The 16,824-nt window shown below is 31.0% G+C and overlaps 4 protein-coding genes across 4 annotated transcripts; 1 reads left to right on the top strand and 3 right to left on the bottom strand.

Moving 5' to 3' along the window:
• Positions 1–10,735: 10,735 nt before the first annotated feature.
• P175DRAFT_0445685 (class I SAM-dependent methyltransferase) lies at positions 10,736–11,644 on the bottom strand (the record flags this gene model as incomplete). The annotated part of the gene is made up of 2 exons (XM_040894296.1): positions 10,736–10,854; positions 10,927–11,644. 2 exons carry the CDS (start codon positions 11,642–11,644, stop codon positions 10,736–10,738), a joined length of 837 nt encoding a protein of 278 aa, XP_040748786.1.
• Positions 11,645–11,918: 274 nt separating this feature from the next.
• On the top strand, positions 11,919–12,753 carry gliG (glutathione S-transferase gliG; the record flags this gene model as incomplete). The annotated part of the gene is made up of 2 exons (XM_040900253.1): positions 11,919–11,994; positions 12,068–12,753. The coding sequence occupies 2 exons, from the start codon at positions 11,919–11,921 to the stop codon at positions 12,751–12,753; spliced, it is 762 nt and encodes a 253-aa protein (XP_040748787.1).
• A 95-nt stretch (positions 12,754–12,848) lies between these two features.
• On the bottom strand, positions 12,849–14,553 carry gliC (cytochrome P450 monooxygenase gliC; the record flags this gene model as incomplete). Its single annotated transcript, XM_040898640.1, has 6 exons — positions 12,849–13,064; positions 13,130–13,237; positions 13,289–13,353; positions 13,417–13,636; positions 13,706–14,297; positions 14,372–14,553. 6 exons carry the CDS (start codon positions 14,551–14,553, stop codon positions 12,849–12,851), a joined length of 1,383 nt encoding a protein of 460 aa, XP_040748788.1.
• Positions 14,554–15,077: 524 nt separating this feature from the next.
• On the bottom strand, positions 15,078–16,387 carry P175DRAFT_0519066 (uncharacterized protein; the record flags this gene model as incomplete). The annotated part of the gene is made up of 2 exons (XM_040899084.1): positions 15,078–15,261; positions 15,336–16,387. 2 exons carry the CDS (start codon positions 16,385–16,387, stop codon positions 15,126–15,128), a joined length of 1,188 nt encoding a protein of 395 aa, XP_040748789.1. The 3' UTR covers positions 15,078–15,125.
• Positions 16,388–16,824: the final 437 nt, after the last annotated feature.

Here is a 16,824-nt window from a genome sequence, read left to right on the forward strand (position 1 = left end):
CTATACTATCTTACTTATTAAAACTAATTAATTAATATATATAGATCTTTTAATCCTTAATTATTATATTAAGATAGGTAGTTACTATATTAAATTATGCCTATTTTAAATTAAAATAAGTAACTATACTTAAAAATAGCTTTATTAAAGTATCTATTATTACTAGGAAGTAGACTTAGTTAAAGTCTATATTTAATTTTTAGAAATTTCTATATATAACCTATCTTATATAAAATTATAATATATTATTATTTATATCTAACTTTAAATTATATACTTATTTTTCTAGTAAAATCTTTATATCTTTTAATAATAATATAAATTTATAAGTTTAAATAATTTTAAGCTTGCTAATTTAATTTTATATTACTTATATTTAGTAATCCTTTTATAATAACTTTATTACTTAAGTATAGGTTTATAGGATTCTAACTTTATAAGTCTTTATAGGCTTGATCTCTAGTATAAAATTACTAGAATCTAGTAATATTATAGTAATTATATTAGGTAATTCTTCTAACTTTAAATAAGATTCTAGTAGATAAAATATTTCTAGAAGTATTTTTAGAGATAATATAAACTAGAATTAAGATTATTATTCCTATTTTACTTCCTCTTCTTATAATTACTTTACTTACTTATCTTTAAAGTAAATACTTTAGTATTAATCCTTTATAAATCTTAAAGATCTCTATAAAGTAATAATACTATTACTAGTATTATTATTAGTAGGATTCTATATCTTTACTAGATTAATTATTTCTATATTCTTAATATTAAATTTAACCTATTTTCTAATCTTTAAATACTTCCTTTTTAATATATCTAAAATTATTAGAGTATAGTTATCTTTAAAAGATTCTAAAACTAGTAAAATCTCCCTATATTAAGAAAATAACTCTAGAAGTCTTTATATTAGTTATAATACTAGTATTCTTTTAAAAATAGATTAACTAGTATATAAATTATTTATAGTAAAATAATTAATTATTTTTTTATATCTACCCTACCTAGATTATTCCTCTATACTAGATCTTATTATCTCCTCTATATCCTTACTAATCGCTTGATTATTTTACTTGGTGATGGTTTCAGAAACAGCCCTGGAGGCAGGCCCAGAGGCAGGTGTCTGCTCTAGTATGATAAGTTCAATACCTGCCTCTGGGTCAGGTAGGCTTAGTTCGGGTAGGGCTAGATTAGGTATTAATATTTAAATTCTTCCTATAATAACCTTATTATTATTTACTAATAATAAGGTTTAGAGAATAATATTATTTTAAGATATACTATTATAAGTTATTCTTTCCCTTTTAGTATTAATAAATATAGTTACTCTAGATAGATTATTATTATTTAATTTTAATTTATTAGGAAGTTATAGTTATATTTTATCTATTCTATTAATATTATCTTTATTAAATATTATATTCCTTAATTAAATTATCTTCCTTATATCTAGATACTATATCTTATAGATATAATCTCTATTATATCTAACTAGTTAACTAATTTTTACTCTAGGCAATATTTTTATACTTTTAACCCTATTCTTATATAAGATATTTATAAATACCTTATATCCCTATAAATAAATATATTATAGATTAATATCTCTAATTAGAATATTTAATCCTTTATAAAAAAGTTATATAAATAGCTTTCCTTTATTATTATCTTTCCTAACTAACCTATTTAAAATATAGACTACTATATCTATACTATATAGCCATATAATTAGTTCTATTTTTACTTGTATATATATTATGCAGGCAGTCTAGATTATATAGCTACTAAACTATTCAATAATACTATTTTTCTTAAAGGTTTGTGGTAGTATTAGTTTATATATAGTACTAAAATCCTTATTCTACCTAGTATATTTATTAAATTCAGGAGTAGAGTTAAATCTAACCCTTCTAATATAGATACTAGTTATATTTAGTTAATTATTATATATTTCCTTTAATATCTTTAAAGATTTACTTTTTGCCTTTAAATATTATATAAAAAGGCATCTAAAATAATTATCTAGAACTAGTAGAATATACCTAATATTATTTCTTCTAATTAGTTTAATTTCTTGGAGATCTATATATATAAATTATAATAATTTTATTATATATAGTTATGATTTTTAGGATATCTTTTTCTTTAATTTTAATAATTAATATACTTTATAATATAGTTTAGTATTTTAATTAACAGGCAAGTTATTAGTAACTAAGTTATTATTATAAAGTATTACTTTATTATATTTTAATTATTTAATAAATAAATAACCTAATTATTAATATAATAAGTTTATTAATATAATAGGCATGATTACTACCTTATTTAGAACTAAAAATAGAATATTATTATCTAAGATAGTATATTTAATTACCTTATCTATTACTATCTTATAAATATATTAATTTTTTAAGTTAAAATAGATTCCTAATTCTATCTTTATTCTTTCTACTAGTATTAGGTTATATAATATATTTAGATTCTAAAAATATTTTATTTAGTATAATATTAAAATACTATTATCTAATTTAAATTAAATTATTATTTTTCTATAATCTTAGGAATATACTACCTTACTATTAGAGATAATAAAGCTATAATTCTTAAAGCTATTTAGATCTTTAATTAAGTTATTAAAGAAATTATAATTATTATATACTATATAGCCTGCTCTAGAGTCATATAATCACCTATTTCTAAAGGTAGTTAATATTAAAGCTATTAGTATATTAACTCTAGATAATATAAAATTATTAGTATCTAGAATAGTATTAGCTTATATAATTAGGGTAATAGCTTAATTTTAGGTTAAATTATTCCTATTCTTTAATTTATGTAGCTTAAAGTACTAAAGTATTAAAGTTAGTCTCTACTCTTTCTTTTACTTATTAATTACTAAATATAGATAGTCCTTAATATTATATTTTTCCTCCTTATAAAATAGATATAGTATTCTAGGTTTCCTAAATTACTTTAATTAATAATTAATATAGCTAGTAACTATTATATTCTATAGTAATATATATTTCTACTATTATTACTACTTCCTTCTATTATTTATTATTAATTAAGAATTTAGTATATTTATAACTAGTATTATAATATTAAATATAATATTAGATAATAGATTCTTCTAAATCTTATTCTTTACTATATTATATATAGTATAAAAATACTTTTATATAGTTATTTTAATAGAATTATTATCTAAATTATTTAAGATTAAATTTATAAAACTTATATTATTCTTTTCAAGCTCCTAAAGTATTATAGTAACTACTTAATAAAATATAATAATTATTTTTAATTTATTAGAAATATTTATCTTCTAGATAAAGTCTAATATAAATTTCTTAATAATTATATAATTCTTATATTTAATCTTAATAACTTTTCTTTATATCTAGTATATATATCTTTAACTATTACTAATAACTATTCTTTATAACTTCTATATAAAATTATTTATAAAGATATATAAGGTAGTATTTATTAATAATTTCTTTACTAGTTTCTTACTTATTAAATATAGTATCTAACTAGCTATTATTTATAAAAGAAGTTCTTATAATTTATATTTAAGATTATTAAATTATAGTCTAGGAATATTACTTTTAAGAAGCTTATTTATTTTATAAAGTCTTAACTTTATTTATATAAATAAAGTCTAAATTTTAAATTTTAAATTATTTTTTAACACTATTATTAGGCTTAAGTTAAATATGCTATTTTTTAGCTTTGTTACTTGATTTTGGCTATTAGTAAACGGGGTAGTAGCTATTAAAGGTAGGTGTAGTAAGTCAGGGATATCAGGATATCTACCAGGGGTAGATTTAGTTACTATTTTAATTAAATTATGGAAGTTTTCCACATACTATTACCCAGGTGGTGTAATATAATAATAGTAGGTAATATTTCTACCAGGATCTCTATCTAATTAGGGAGCAGATCTCTGGTACAGGGGTATAATAAGAGTTTTAGAGGTCTATGAAGTATAAAATAGAACCTCAAGGAGGGCTCATAACCTGATGAGAGGTTGCCAAACTATGATGGTAGAAAGTTAACCGAAATAGGTTCAAATTAGGTCTAACTAGGAGATAGAGAGATACTTGGAAGAAGCATGGAGATCTAGAAGGAAACAGTGGCTTAAATACACTGGGTAGTCACGTGTCGCTATCTGCTTTATAGTGGTGCTGGTTGCATTCACTGAGTGCAGCACTCCAACAATATATATTTATACTATTCTAGAAAGTAATTCTAGTATAAGTAGGGGCCTTCTTCTTCCTACTAGAGAGGGGGGCTATTATTCCTATATTATCCTAATATATAGCTGCTGCTATAGAGTATTCTCTATTAGGGACTACTAGAGCTATTCTAGGTATTTTTAGGTATTAGGCCCTTCTTTATATATAAGAGTATAAGGTAAGACTAGTTAGTTAAGATATAGAAACTTAATATAGTAAGAATAAAAAAGAGAGTTAGAAAGTATAAATATTAATTTAATATTTATTAGAAGGAGGTTATAAAACTCTAGATCTTATATCTTATTTAGCTTTAGATTAGCTTCTAGCCTAGAATATCTTAACCCTAGATTAATTAATATAAGTATATATTCTTATAAAATCTTATAATAGCTAGAAATATAGTAAAATTCTTAGGTTCTAGCTACTTTAAATACCTAATTACCTTATACTTGATTATTAAGGGCTATAATAGTTATTAGGGCTACTAGATAAAGAGCTACTTATTATAGTAATAAAGAATAAGGTACTTAGAGCTCTTATTCCTATTATAAGAATATATAAGCTAGGCTTCTTTATACTAGAAATATTTATAATACTAGTTAAAGTTCCTATATAAAAATCTAATTACTAACTAATAATAGAAATCTAAATATTAAAGATATAATTTTAGAAATAAGACTACTTTATATACTCCTATCTTATCTATTAATTATTACTAGTACTAATCTAATAGCTTTAAAACTATCTTTACCTATTATTTAGTTTATATTTCTTAATAGAGCTAGTAGCCTATTATTCTAATCTTACTAGTAATAGGTATGGCCTTTAGGGAGCCCTATTCCAGGCCCTTAATCTTAGGAGAGGCCTTTTAATTAGCTAGTTAATCTACTTTCTTATTACCTTTAATCTCTTTATAGCCTAGGGTCTAGTAGAGTTCTACTCTATATTATCTAATTAAGTAATATAATATTTAAAAGGCCTAGTAAAAAAAGATTATAATTTTTTTCTTATTATATTATATTATTAAGGTATTATTTATATATAGCTAGTAGTAACTAGTATCTAGTAACTCTTTAATAATTATCTTTAAATCTTAAAGAGCTCTTATAATCTCTATATTAAATATATATAATTATAGATTAATAACTACCTTCTTATAAATAACTTCCTTATATCTAGTATATATTATATATTTATAACTTATATAGTATTAGCTCTAGTAGCTTCTCTTAAACTTATTACTAAAGATAATTATATCTTCTACTAGTAATATTTTCTATTATATCTTAAAGGCCTCTATTACCTTCTTCTTTTTAATCCCCCTTATAGAATCTATTATATACCCTGGGGTATAGTATAGTTAATTTAGAATTAGCTAGAGAATAGCTAGAAGGAAGGCCCCTACTATCTAGAGCTTAATCTTTAGTTTCTAAAATAAGCCTGCCCTATAGCTTCTCTATATATATAGGGGCTTAATTCTCCTAACTAAAAGATTATTCTTATTTACTAGTTAGAGATAAAATATAAAGTATAGGTATACTTTTTCTAGGGCTATTATTATAGATAACAGGCTAGTATCCTTAAAGAGGGCTATTATTAATATAATTTTAAAGACTAGGAGAACCCCCCTAATAACTAGGATTAAGATTTTCTCTAGTATATTTATATACTAGTCTAGGCAAGTATTAACCTCTATATTCTAGATATATTATCCTAGCTTTATATAACCTCTATACTATACTTTTATATTATAGAATATACTAGATAAGATATAAGTAATAACTATTTTCTATAGTAAAATTATTAATAAGCTATAAACTATTCTTACTAGATCCTATATATATTATACTATTATTCTTATTTTAGCTATTTTTTTTATTATATATTTCTTCTAGGAGAGCTACTTATTAAAATAGATTTCTAGTTATTTAAATACTAGCTACTTCTACTCTAGTACTTTTATAATTAGCTATATTATTAAGTAATTATTAATTTTTAGGCTAAATACCTTATTATATCTTTTTTTTATAATATAGATTATTTCTAGCTTTTTAGATATAAAAGCTACTTTATTCTAGTTACTTTAAGCTAGTACTTTCTAGATATCTACTTTTAATTACTTATAATTATCCTCTAGTATCTAGATAGTATAACTTAGGTAGAGATTATTTATATATCTAAAATAGAGGGTTATATCTTATAGGAGTAGTTCTACTATATAAAGTAAGAAGAGAACTAGAGATAAAGATAAGTCTTATAATATTTTATAAAGTATTAAGTCTACTTTAATTAATATTATCTTTAGCTAGACCCTGGCAAGCCTGCTAGTTAGAAAGCTATTAATAAAAGTAACTAGAGCCCTAGGCTACTCTTACTCTATTATTTATTTTAATAGCTTATATTATAGAAGAGTATTAAAGGCCCTTAATATATTTATTATAATTATAATTATTTCTTTATTCTAAATAAGGACTATTTTAATATTATATATATAAGCTATAACTAGATCTATAATTAAGTATTTAAGAAATATATTATACTATTATAGACTTAAGATCTTATATATAAGTACTATATATATAATTTTTTAAATAACTATTTTTTCTAAATCTTTACTAATTATTAATAATAGGGTAATTAATCTTTAGAATCTAGAGAATATTCTATCTTACTTATTTATTTTAAGAAATATAACTACTTCTATAATCTTTTATAATTTAAGAAAATAACTTAATTATAAATATTTATTATATAATTTATATATTACTTTACCTATAAATTTCTAGCAGACTTTAAAAATTTATACTATAATTATATTTATATTAGAGAAAGTATTACTTATTCTAATTATATTTTTTTCTATCTTTTTCTTTAATATTCTCCCTCCCTAGGGAAGGTACTTATTACTAGTCTAGTAGGCCTTTATTATAAGATTAAACTCTAGATTATTTACTAAGTTAAATTATCTAAAAATAGCTTGCTAGAGAACTTTAACTTTCTTTTAAATATTCTTAATTATATAGTTATCTATCTAAAGAAATAGTACCTTTATTCTTAGTTCTAGCTTATACTAGATTATAATTTAATAAAATTTCTTATTATTACTAATCTTATTAATAATACCTGCCTAATACTAGTATTTAGCCTTCTAGACTATATTCTAGAAGTATTTTTTTCTTTCTAAACTTAGCTCTACTAGCTATCTACTATAGGAGTCTATATATTCTATTATTTATTAGGGGGTAGCCCTCCAGCCTAAGTTAGAGAGTTTTCTAACTATCTTAATAGCTTCTTAAAGTACCTCCTCTAGGTCCTCTATATACTAATCTAGTACTAGGCTATCTAGCAGGCTTTCTAGATCTAGGAGACCTATTATTCTATTCTATACTAGTCCTACTAGTTATCTTAGGTCTTTATCTAGAATTCTAAGTTATTATCTCTTTAGGGATGTTAGTATATACCCCAGGACTATAGTAATCTATATCTAGTAGTCTAAATTATAGTATAGGTCTAGGTAGACCTCTATACATGTAAAGGCTATATTAGAGAAGATTAAGTCTAGAATATATTTTATTATATAAATAGCTATTTCTAGCTCCCTTATATATTTTATTTTACTATTAATTATCTATTATATAAGCTCTTTTTTTTTATATAAGTTTTATATTTCTAGCTTAAAAATATTATATATAATATTAAAGTTACCCTCTATAATATAATTAAGAGTAAAGATTAATATTATTATATAATCTATTATCTTATATATAGTAGGTTCTTAATATATATTTAATATCTAGATACTATTTACTATTATTTAGAGTAAGTTCTAGCTCTTGATTAATTTATATTATTATATTTTTAAGCCTGGATTCTAGTATATATATATAAGTATTCTAGATCTCTTTTTTATTTATTCTTTCTAATCCCCCTAGCTATTAACTAGGAAGTAATATTTAAATATTAAATAATTCTATATTTTAGTCCCTAGACCTATCTATAGCTCTTATATATAGGCTATAGTATAGCCTTACTTATAAGCTAATTATAAAATAATAATATAATTTAATATTAATCTACTAATATTAATCTAGTAGATTATAAGATCTTATTAGTACTAGACTTATCTTATATAATTCTTACTATATTTTATTTTAAGTCTCCCTAATATTAGATATTAAATAATCTATTAATATTAGTCTCTACTCTTAGAGTCTGTGTACTTACTGCCTATTTAAGGCTTGGAGAAATATAAAGACTCTAGGTAGAGAACTTCTTTAGATTTATATTATTTATATATATAATAGCCTAGGCTAAGTACTATTTTATAACCTAGAAGCCCTTTATATCTATATCTAGCTATAGGAGTACTTCTACTATATACTTATAGAGATTTAAAAGTTAGGCCTTATCTATCTTTATATATAATTATACTATTATTATTATTTAATTATAAATATTCTAAAAGATATATATCTTATAGTACCTAATTTATACTAGATTTTATTTAATTAATTTAATAAAAGAGTTATTAATCTTATATAAGGCTATAGGGCAGCTCTTATATCCTATCTTAAATAGTTTAAAATAATTAATATAGTAGGAAGGATTACTATAATTTAGTCCTATAGGCCTAGTATAGTTCTTAATTAATATATTATACTAGGTATAGTAGGGCTATCTTATATATTTTAGGGAGTAATAATATTTTTAATAACTTAGATTATATTACTTTATAAGGGCCTACTTTTTAATAAATTAAGATTACTAGTTATTATTAAATAAAGTAAAGTTCTTAATAAATATTAAGAAAAAGATTATTTAGATTATATACTTTATTTATATATCTAGCCTATATTTTAATAAATAATAATTAACTAGCTTTATACTTATTTATACTAGTACTTTATCTATTATTAATATATCTATCTCTAGATATATATTATTATAGAATATTATTATATTAAGTACTTTAGATATTATATAATTATATTATTTCTATAAAATATAAATATTAATTATATTTAATATCTTTTTTATAGTACTTATTATCTCTTCTATTACTAAAAGGTTCTAAATAATAAGATTACTTAGGATAACTATCTATCTAGTTCTAGTTAGATTAATTCTAGGTATTATATTAAGAGTTATAAGCTCTAGAATATACTTTATTAAGGCTTAATATATTATATAAGTCTTAGAGTATATAAGAAGGAGCCTTCCTAATAAAATAATTAAAATTTTATAATTATTTCTAGTATTTATTAATATAATTAACCTACTTTAGACTAACTTTATTATAGTAATAAGAATAGTCTTATTTAAATTAAATATAAGTTACTTAAAATTATATATTCTAGCTAGTATAAGTCCTTTTTTTAAATTTTTTAAGATTTATATAGCTCCTTAAATTATAAATTTATTAAAAATTTTACTTAAAATTATTAATATTATTATAATTATAAACTAATTATATATATATATAAGTATATAATTATTTATAATAATATATTTTTTAATAATAATAAATTAAATAAATTTATTATAAATTATTATTATATAAGCCCTTTTATTCTAACTTTTTTAAATATTAATAAGCTTATTTATTATAATAACTAGCTTAATTAATACTTTATAATATATCTTAGCCTAGTATTCTTTCTTATTAAAATAGCCCTAAAAAGTCCTTGTGATAGAGTTTAGGTTAGAAATTAAGGTACTAGTACTTTTATAAACTAGAAAAAATATATAAAAGATACTTTTTTCTTACTATCTTTTTATAATATATAGGTTAGAGGGGGATAAGGATTCTTATAACTATATAAAATTAGCTATATCTATACCTCTAGGCAGGTAATTAGGAGTTAGTACCTCTATCTTAGCTTACCACATATTAAAACATAGTTAGAGGAGGGGGAGAGAGGCAGAATATATAGTGGTTAGTTAGAGATATATATATTAGCTAGTTTTTATAGTAATTTGGGCCCTTATTCAAAGGTACCCCTGGGTTGCTGAGTGTTGTAAAGGTGTAAGAAGCATCATGGAAGCCATGAAAGTTATATAAGCTGGGAGGCAGTGCATTAAATATCCCTATACTTAACGCCACTGCCAACGCCTGTTGAAAGATAAAGGACTATGTAATCAAGGACTTGTGCCTCATTTCCTGTGTTTTAAGAGAAAATTTGATCCATCTTCATGACTGCCTAGCATATATTCATCAAATCAAATCCTAATTTCACCCTCAGGGACCCGATTGTACAAAAGAGAAACTTGACAAAGCCTATATATTTTACTGCGCTTGATAATTTGCTTGCCTGTAGTTATAAATAGCTGGTTTCTAAGACTCGGGACCTTCTATATTTTGAGTCTAGCTAGTTATAAGTAGTGCCAGGTATATCATCATGGGTCCCCAAAGCCTCATTTCCGAGCAACACTCTGTTGTAACCCGTACAAAGAGATAGTTACATGGATGGAGAGTATCTTATTCAACCCTTCCGCGCCCAGGCAAGGTGATAGTAGTATACATTTCCCACGGTGCGCAGTTCGGTCTCAAGATCCCTCTTAAGCTCATCAAATTCCTTCTTTGTAGGGTGTCCAGGTTTATCTGGAGGCAGAATCCAGGTCATTAGCATGTCCATCGACTCTGAGAAATAGAGTCAAGCAGGGGGTCACTTACCACCAAGCATCATCTTCATTCCATCTAAAAGGTGAAGTAACACTTGCACTGCTCGCTCACCCTGTTCTTTATCCTCCGATGCAGCACCAACTCGAATGGTCTGAATGTCCTCTTGGATATCGACCGCCCCAGCCTCTTTTAACCAAGTCACTAGGTAAGACCCTGGACTCGGCTGATTGCCAATTGCCGCCCACGCATTTACCATGATATCTCGGAAGGTGGTGAATGCAGCATGTTCAGGTCCCTCTTGGATAGATAGCATATTTCCCTCATGTAACTCAATCCACCCACCGGGCTTGACACACGCAAAGAGCTTCCGAACAGCGTCCGGGCCTGTTTCGTTTGAAGCTACCGTTAACACGAATCGCTGATGCACTACATCAAAGCTCCCCTGGAGCTCGACTGGCCAGGTATCCAAGATAGAGTGAGTCAGGAGCTGAACGTTGGAGGGGCGCCCTAGTTCGGCTGCAAAATGTTGAGGCGCAATGTCGGTGCCGATTAGCGTCGCTGAGGAAGGGACCGATTGTGCGAGATCGATCAACCATGTACCCTCTGCTGTGGCGGAGTCTAGAATACGGATATTTGGCTGATTGAGATCCACAGGGCAGTAAAGGAGTTTGCCATTCATCGATGTCTTGACGAGCGCATGCTGTGTTCGAAGGCGATCATATTCGCCTGCGTGCCTGGGGCCGCGGTAGGTGTCTTGCACTTTTATCATTGTAGATGTCATTTTGGACTTCTTCTTCTTCTTCTTTGCTGTTTGATGATAAAGGTATCTATCACTTACGATGAATCAATTACCCCTTGGTTACTTTATGTACTACCAATTTTTATGTTGCTCAAGTTAACCTCTCGGCGACTATAAATGTTGTAGACGCCCTGGTGCTTGGTTCCGGGCATACTCGCCGTGCTAAATATATTACATCTAGGCTGAATTCTACCGAGGAAGGAAATGGAATTGAACCACAATTATTTGCCTGAAGCAATTCACAATGGCCTCTACTGGGGAAGACCTTTCCATCCGCCCCGCGGTCCCTGAAGATAAGCTGGTCCTTTATGTCAAGAAGGGTGAGACCACTTTCCCACTCCCCGGAGGCTACATAGCGTATTCATTACGGTCCAATGCTAACAGGTTAAGCAGCCAGCCCAACCTCAACCGCCAACTCAGTCAAGCCACTGATGCTCATCGAGGCCTTGGAGATCCCCCACGCCATCCACATCATCAACTCAACTAGCAAGGAGACATGGTTCCACGCTGTGAATCCGTACAAAATGGTTCCTGCCATGGAGGACTTTGAAATCTACGAACGCAACGGCAAGCCTCGGCGGCTGAATGTATTCGACAGCTCTGCATGCTTGACCTACCTCGCAGAGAGATATGACAAAGATGGCCTCTATGGGGGCAAGGATCTTTGTGAGCGAACCATCATCATGAACTGGTTGATGTCTTATACCGCTGGATTGGGAGCAACAGGAAAGATCTGGCTCCTTATGAAGATGCCAAAGCCCGTGGATATTGGTGAATCACTGTCGGTACTCGTTCGGTATATTCGGACGGAATATTCCTTTCTGGAAGCTCGACTGAACGAACCCGACCAGCAATATATAGCCTTGCCTGACCGACCAACAATTGCAGATTTTGCAATATTACCCCTGGCAAATGAAACGGTTGCTGCATCGGCTGATATTGACTTTAATGAGTGGCCGAAACTGAAGGAATGGAGTGAGAGGGTTAGTGTGTTTCCTCCGGTTGCAAGGGCGCTGCATAGAATTGCTCGATTTGGATTATCAGAAGACGAGATTGCCGGACTAGATTCGAGTAATTAAATATATATATTCGTTTTTATTCAGGGCTCTTGGAATCAAATAATACTATAAAAATATAGTTGCGTGCCCTAGAAAGTTCAGAATAGCAACCTCTATTACAAAGGTCTCAGGTTAACCTCAACATCAGCAATAGGGACCCAGGCGTCCTTGCTGGTTTTATAGTCCCCATCTTTCTGCTTTTCGGTCCGTGGTAGTCCAATCTGATAGCGACTAAGAAGCTGGCAAATGAATAGCTTCATCATTGCCTCTGCAAAATGCTGTCCCAGGCATTTCCGCGTGCCAAATCCAAAACTGAATAAATTGTAACGAAGCTGAATGTAGTTGTCAGAAATCCTCACAGCATTTGCATCTAAGCTACATTTCAGGGACTTCTTACTTGTGTTGGAGACAGGTTCTTGAAGCGATATGGGTTGAAATCGGCACTTTTGTGGCCCCAAAATTCGGGATTATAGTTGATAGCCAGCGTGTCCACAACAACACTCGTCTGGTACTTGGATTAGGTTCCTCACGAGAGATAAAAGGTTGGAACACTCACATTCGCAGGTATTAAATATCCCCCAAGAACTTTTTTCTCTGGCGAACTCTCTGGGATCGTAAACACTGCAGTGAAGGAGTCAACCTATGTCCTTTACCTGTGGTTTATACCTCGAGAAAGTGACATACCAGTAAAGGGTCGAAGCCTAAGAGACTCCAGAAAGCAGTGATGCAACAAGGAGTCTTTGCGGTTGCACAATTCCTGAAGGGTCGACGTTTGGTTCTTGATCTCGGCTCGTAATTGGGCTTGTATCTGGACATCTTGAGCGAGAAAGATGACCAGCCAACCAAGGACATTGGTTGATACGTCTAGGTTCGCAAATAGCATTTCACTCATTGTCTGAACCATCTAATATTGGTGTAAAATAAAAAATAAGTGGCTGAAAAATAAGAGGTACTTTTTCTGCAACTCGCTTACCTCTTTTTTCGTTATCCTACCTTCAACAACCTCTTTCCAGGAAGTTACAATCGGGAGCGAAGGATCATAGGCCTGTCTGGTGGTGTATATTCGTTTGTTAAATCCGATCCAGTGCTCCTCAAACTGTAACAATTCGCGATGTGTATCTGGTTTCAGCCAGTGGTAGAGCCTGAATCGATATACTGAGCCAGATAACACGTAGCCCATCAACCGGAGGCTTCGCTGCCCGAGGGACCAGACCTCCTCCTTTTCTGCATCAGTTAATGGCCCATATAGATACTCTGCTGTGGCCATAAAGGGAAATCGGGAGAAGGAATTTGCAACGTGCAACGTGGTGGGATCTACCCCATCTATGCTAGCCAGGGTCGCTTCCACATTCTGTAGAATAGGACCAGAGTGGGCCATAGCCACACGATGAACAAAGTAAGGATCATATTGGGCCCTTATTCTTTTCCATCGTCCCCCATTTATTAGCCCCATACAGTCCCCAAGAATCTGGTGAAACATCCAGCCTCCATTGCTGGAGGTAGACTTGCTGTGACTCGCCGAGTCCGTATGAAACGCTCTGATATCTTCTGGTCTTGTAATGACACTATCCGGATCCATTAGAACCACATATTTTCTTGCTTTGTTCACCAGTGTAGATAGCTCATTGGGGACACATACATCTCCGGAGTGAACCCCGACCAAATTCGATAAACCGGTCCGTACTGCTGCCAAATCTGGCGAACTTCTCGACCACGAATAAACTTATCGAGACATTGTCCATCGACCCATTTCCATGCCGGGCCTGAAATTGACCTCCCACGCTGGTTTCGAGTCGGGTACACTGATAAGAGCTGCGTCATTTGGATCCTGTTAGCCGAAGAATAGAGGTAGATGTAAAACGTTGACTGACTATATTTCGGAGTACCCACTCCCTCAGTCTCCACACGAGAAGTATTCCGAGGAAGACAAACAAAGGCAGATGCCATTCCGTAGTGATATTCATTTTCAAATACACACATCAAGAACCGTGGGCTTAGACTTGATGTGGGACACCTAATACTTCTCCTATGTATATTTCTACCAGCTCTACTATCTAGCTTACGGCAAACTATAAGGCCGGCTCTAGACGATACAATCCGAGAGTCCCCCACCCTACTACAAACCGAAGGAATAGCTGATTTATACGCACTCCAGTAGGAGTACTTAGTAGATCTAGATATTGTGGGTCCGCTAGGGCCATATCCTACAAGGTACATTTCAGCTTCCTACGGAGTACAGACCGGATATTCCCCGATTGTGCATATACCGGAGAATAAACAGCACAACCAGCTTCTACAACAGGGCAGTCATCTGAGCATTGTTATTACACTAGTCTCTATATGATGCATTTCATCTGATGTATTGTATCCTAGTAGAAAAAAAATCAAACAGATCAATCTTGAGATTTTGATCGACAGGCATGATTGATCTCGGGGTTAAAGTAGGCAGTTACATTCCAGTTGTTCTTTGCCGAAGCCCAAGTAATGTACGTATGAAACCCTAAGCCGCTTCCAAGATCCCTATGACGGCTATCGCGGGTGATCTAGATTAGCACGCCATGGAAATAGCTAATGAAAAATGGTAGTGGAAATTAATTGCATACCATAGTCTCTTCACTCCATCATAGTAAGACCCAGTCATTAATCTCTTGCCTCGTTTCTCGAGGAATGTGGTTAGGCCTCGGGCGATTTGATCGTCATTTTGGCTGTAATGTCGCACAGGGAGGTATACTTTGGACTTGGGAGCGGATACCCCCATCTTTAACTCATAGTAATAGAGGAGACCTGCCGTTCGGTGGTCTTTGTCTGGGAGATCATCGCTGTCCTTGTGCTCGGTTGCGTCCAGCCCGAAGACAAGATACCAAAGCTCTCTGAGAGATTGTTCCTCCTCTTGAGATATAGATGTCTTCCCTCCTAACGTCAACATCTCTATCACACCTTGTAGCGTGGTCTCTCGAGATCGCACATATATTTTAAGTCGGGATTGAGGAGGATCTAGACAGTCAATAGCCATTATTTCCACCGCAGGTCGTGACTCTACAGGGAACGATTGAAGGAAGTTGGCGATGACATCCAAAGACGCTCCAAGAGAATTAGCCGGCTCTGGTAGACGTTGAATTGCCCGTGCAATAATTTCCGCATTTGAAATGCCCTCGGCTAATGCGCGACGGGTGGGGAGGTAATACTGCTTAACGACCATTGTGCTTTCCAAAAGGTCAAATGCCATGAAGCTCTGCGACTGAGGAACGTCCAAGGTGCCGTCTTCTAGTGTGTCTGACCTAGGGAGATTTTGAGACATAAACATCTGCTGAAAGTGTCGGTGCAAATAAAGATCAACCTCCGGGGAGAGCGGCAGCGTGTTCCCAAGCAAGCGTATGCTAGCGGCCGTGTTAAGAGGATCGGAACTGAGACCAGCAAATTTCCCAATAGGCTCGACAGAATACCGTGCCGTCGGTATCTCTGACTTCGCAGACCAGCACCAGCTAAGCTCAACTGGGCTATGGTCGTCTGTCATGAAGCTCTTCCAGGTTGTGGGTGGCCCACCTCCGCGGGGGTGTTGACCCAGTAATGGCGCAACTGATTCTCTGAAGAACTCCATGTGTAGGAGCTTTGAGTTGGAAGGATATCCGGCCATGGTCATAATCTCGAGGAGCATTTCTCCAACTTCCTGGTTCCATAATGATACGTCTGTTTTTGGCTGGTCTTCCTGAGATCCATGGTGGTCACTGTGTTCTGAGATTAAGGAAGGCTAGGAAACAATCAATATATAGAATATCCCTACAAAAGGACGGATGTATGTATCACTCATACCTTATCTCCCCCAAAGAATCGGCTCTCTCTCAGGGATTGTGTTCTGCCAGTGAGGATGAGCCCTTGGTCAATGATCCGTCAATAAGAACAACAGGTATACCCACAAGAAATTGAAAAGGGAGATGGCCATTCTGTCACTTTTCTCGGGCAGATGATGGTTCCAGAAACTTTGAGTTGTAAATTCAAACTTCAACGCGATGTCTACGCAGGTTTTAAGTCACATCATATTCAGACTTCTTACGTCTGTCTCACCTCTCCCGAGTCTAGTATAGGCACAGTGGG

Source organism: Aspergillus ochraceoroseus, assembly GCF_002846915.1.
Source record: "Aspergillus ochraceoroseus IBT 24754 chromosome Unknown P175scaffold_10, whole genome shotgun sequence".
Classification (NCBI taxonomy): Eukaryota; Fungi; Ascomycota; class Eurotiomycetes; order Eurotiales; family Aspergillaceae; genus Aspergillus; species Aspergillus ochraceoroseus.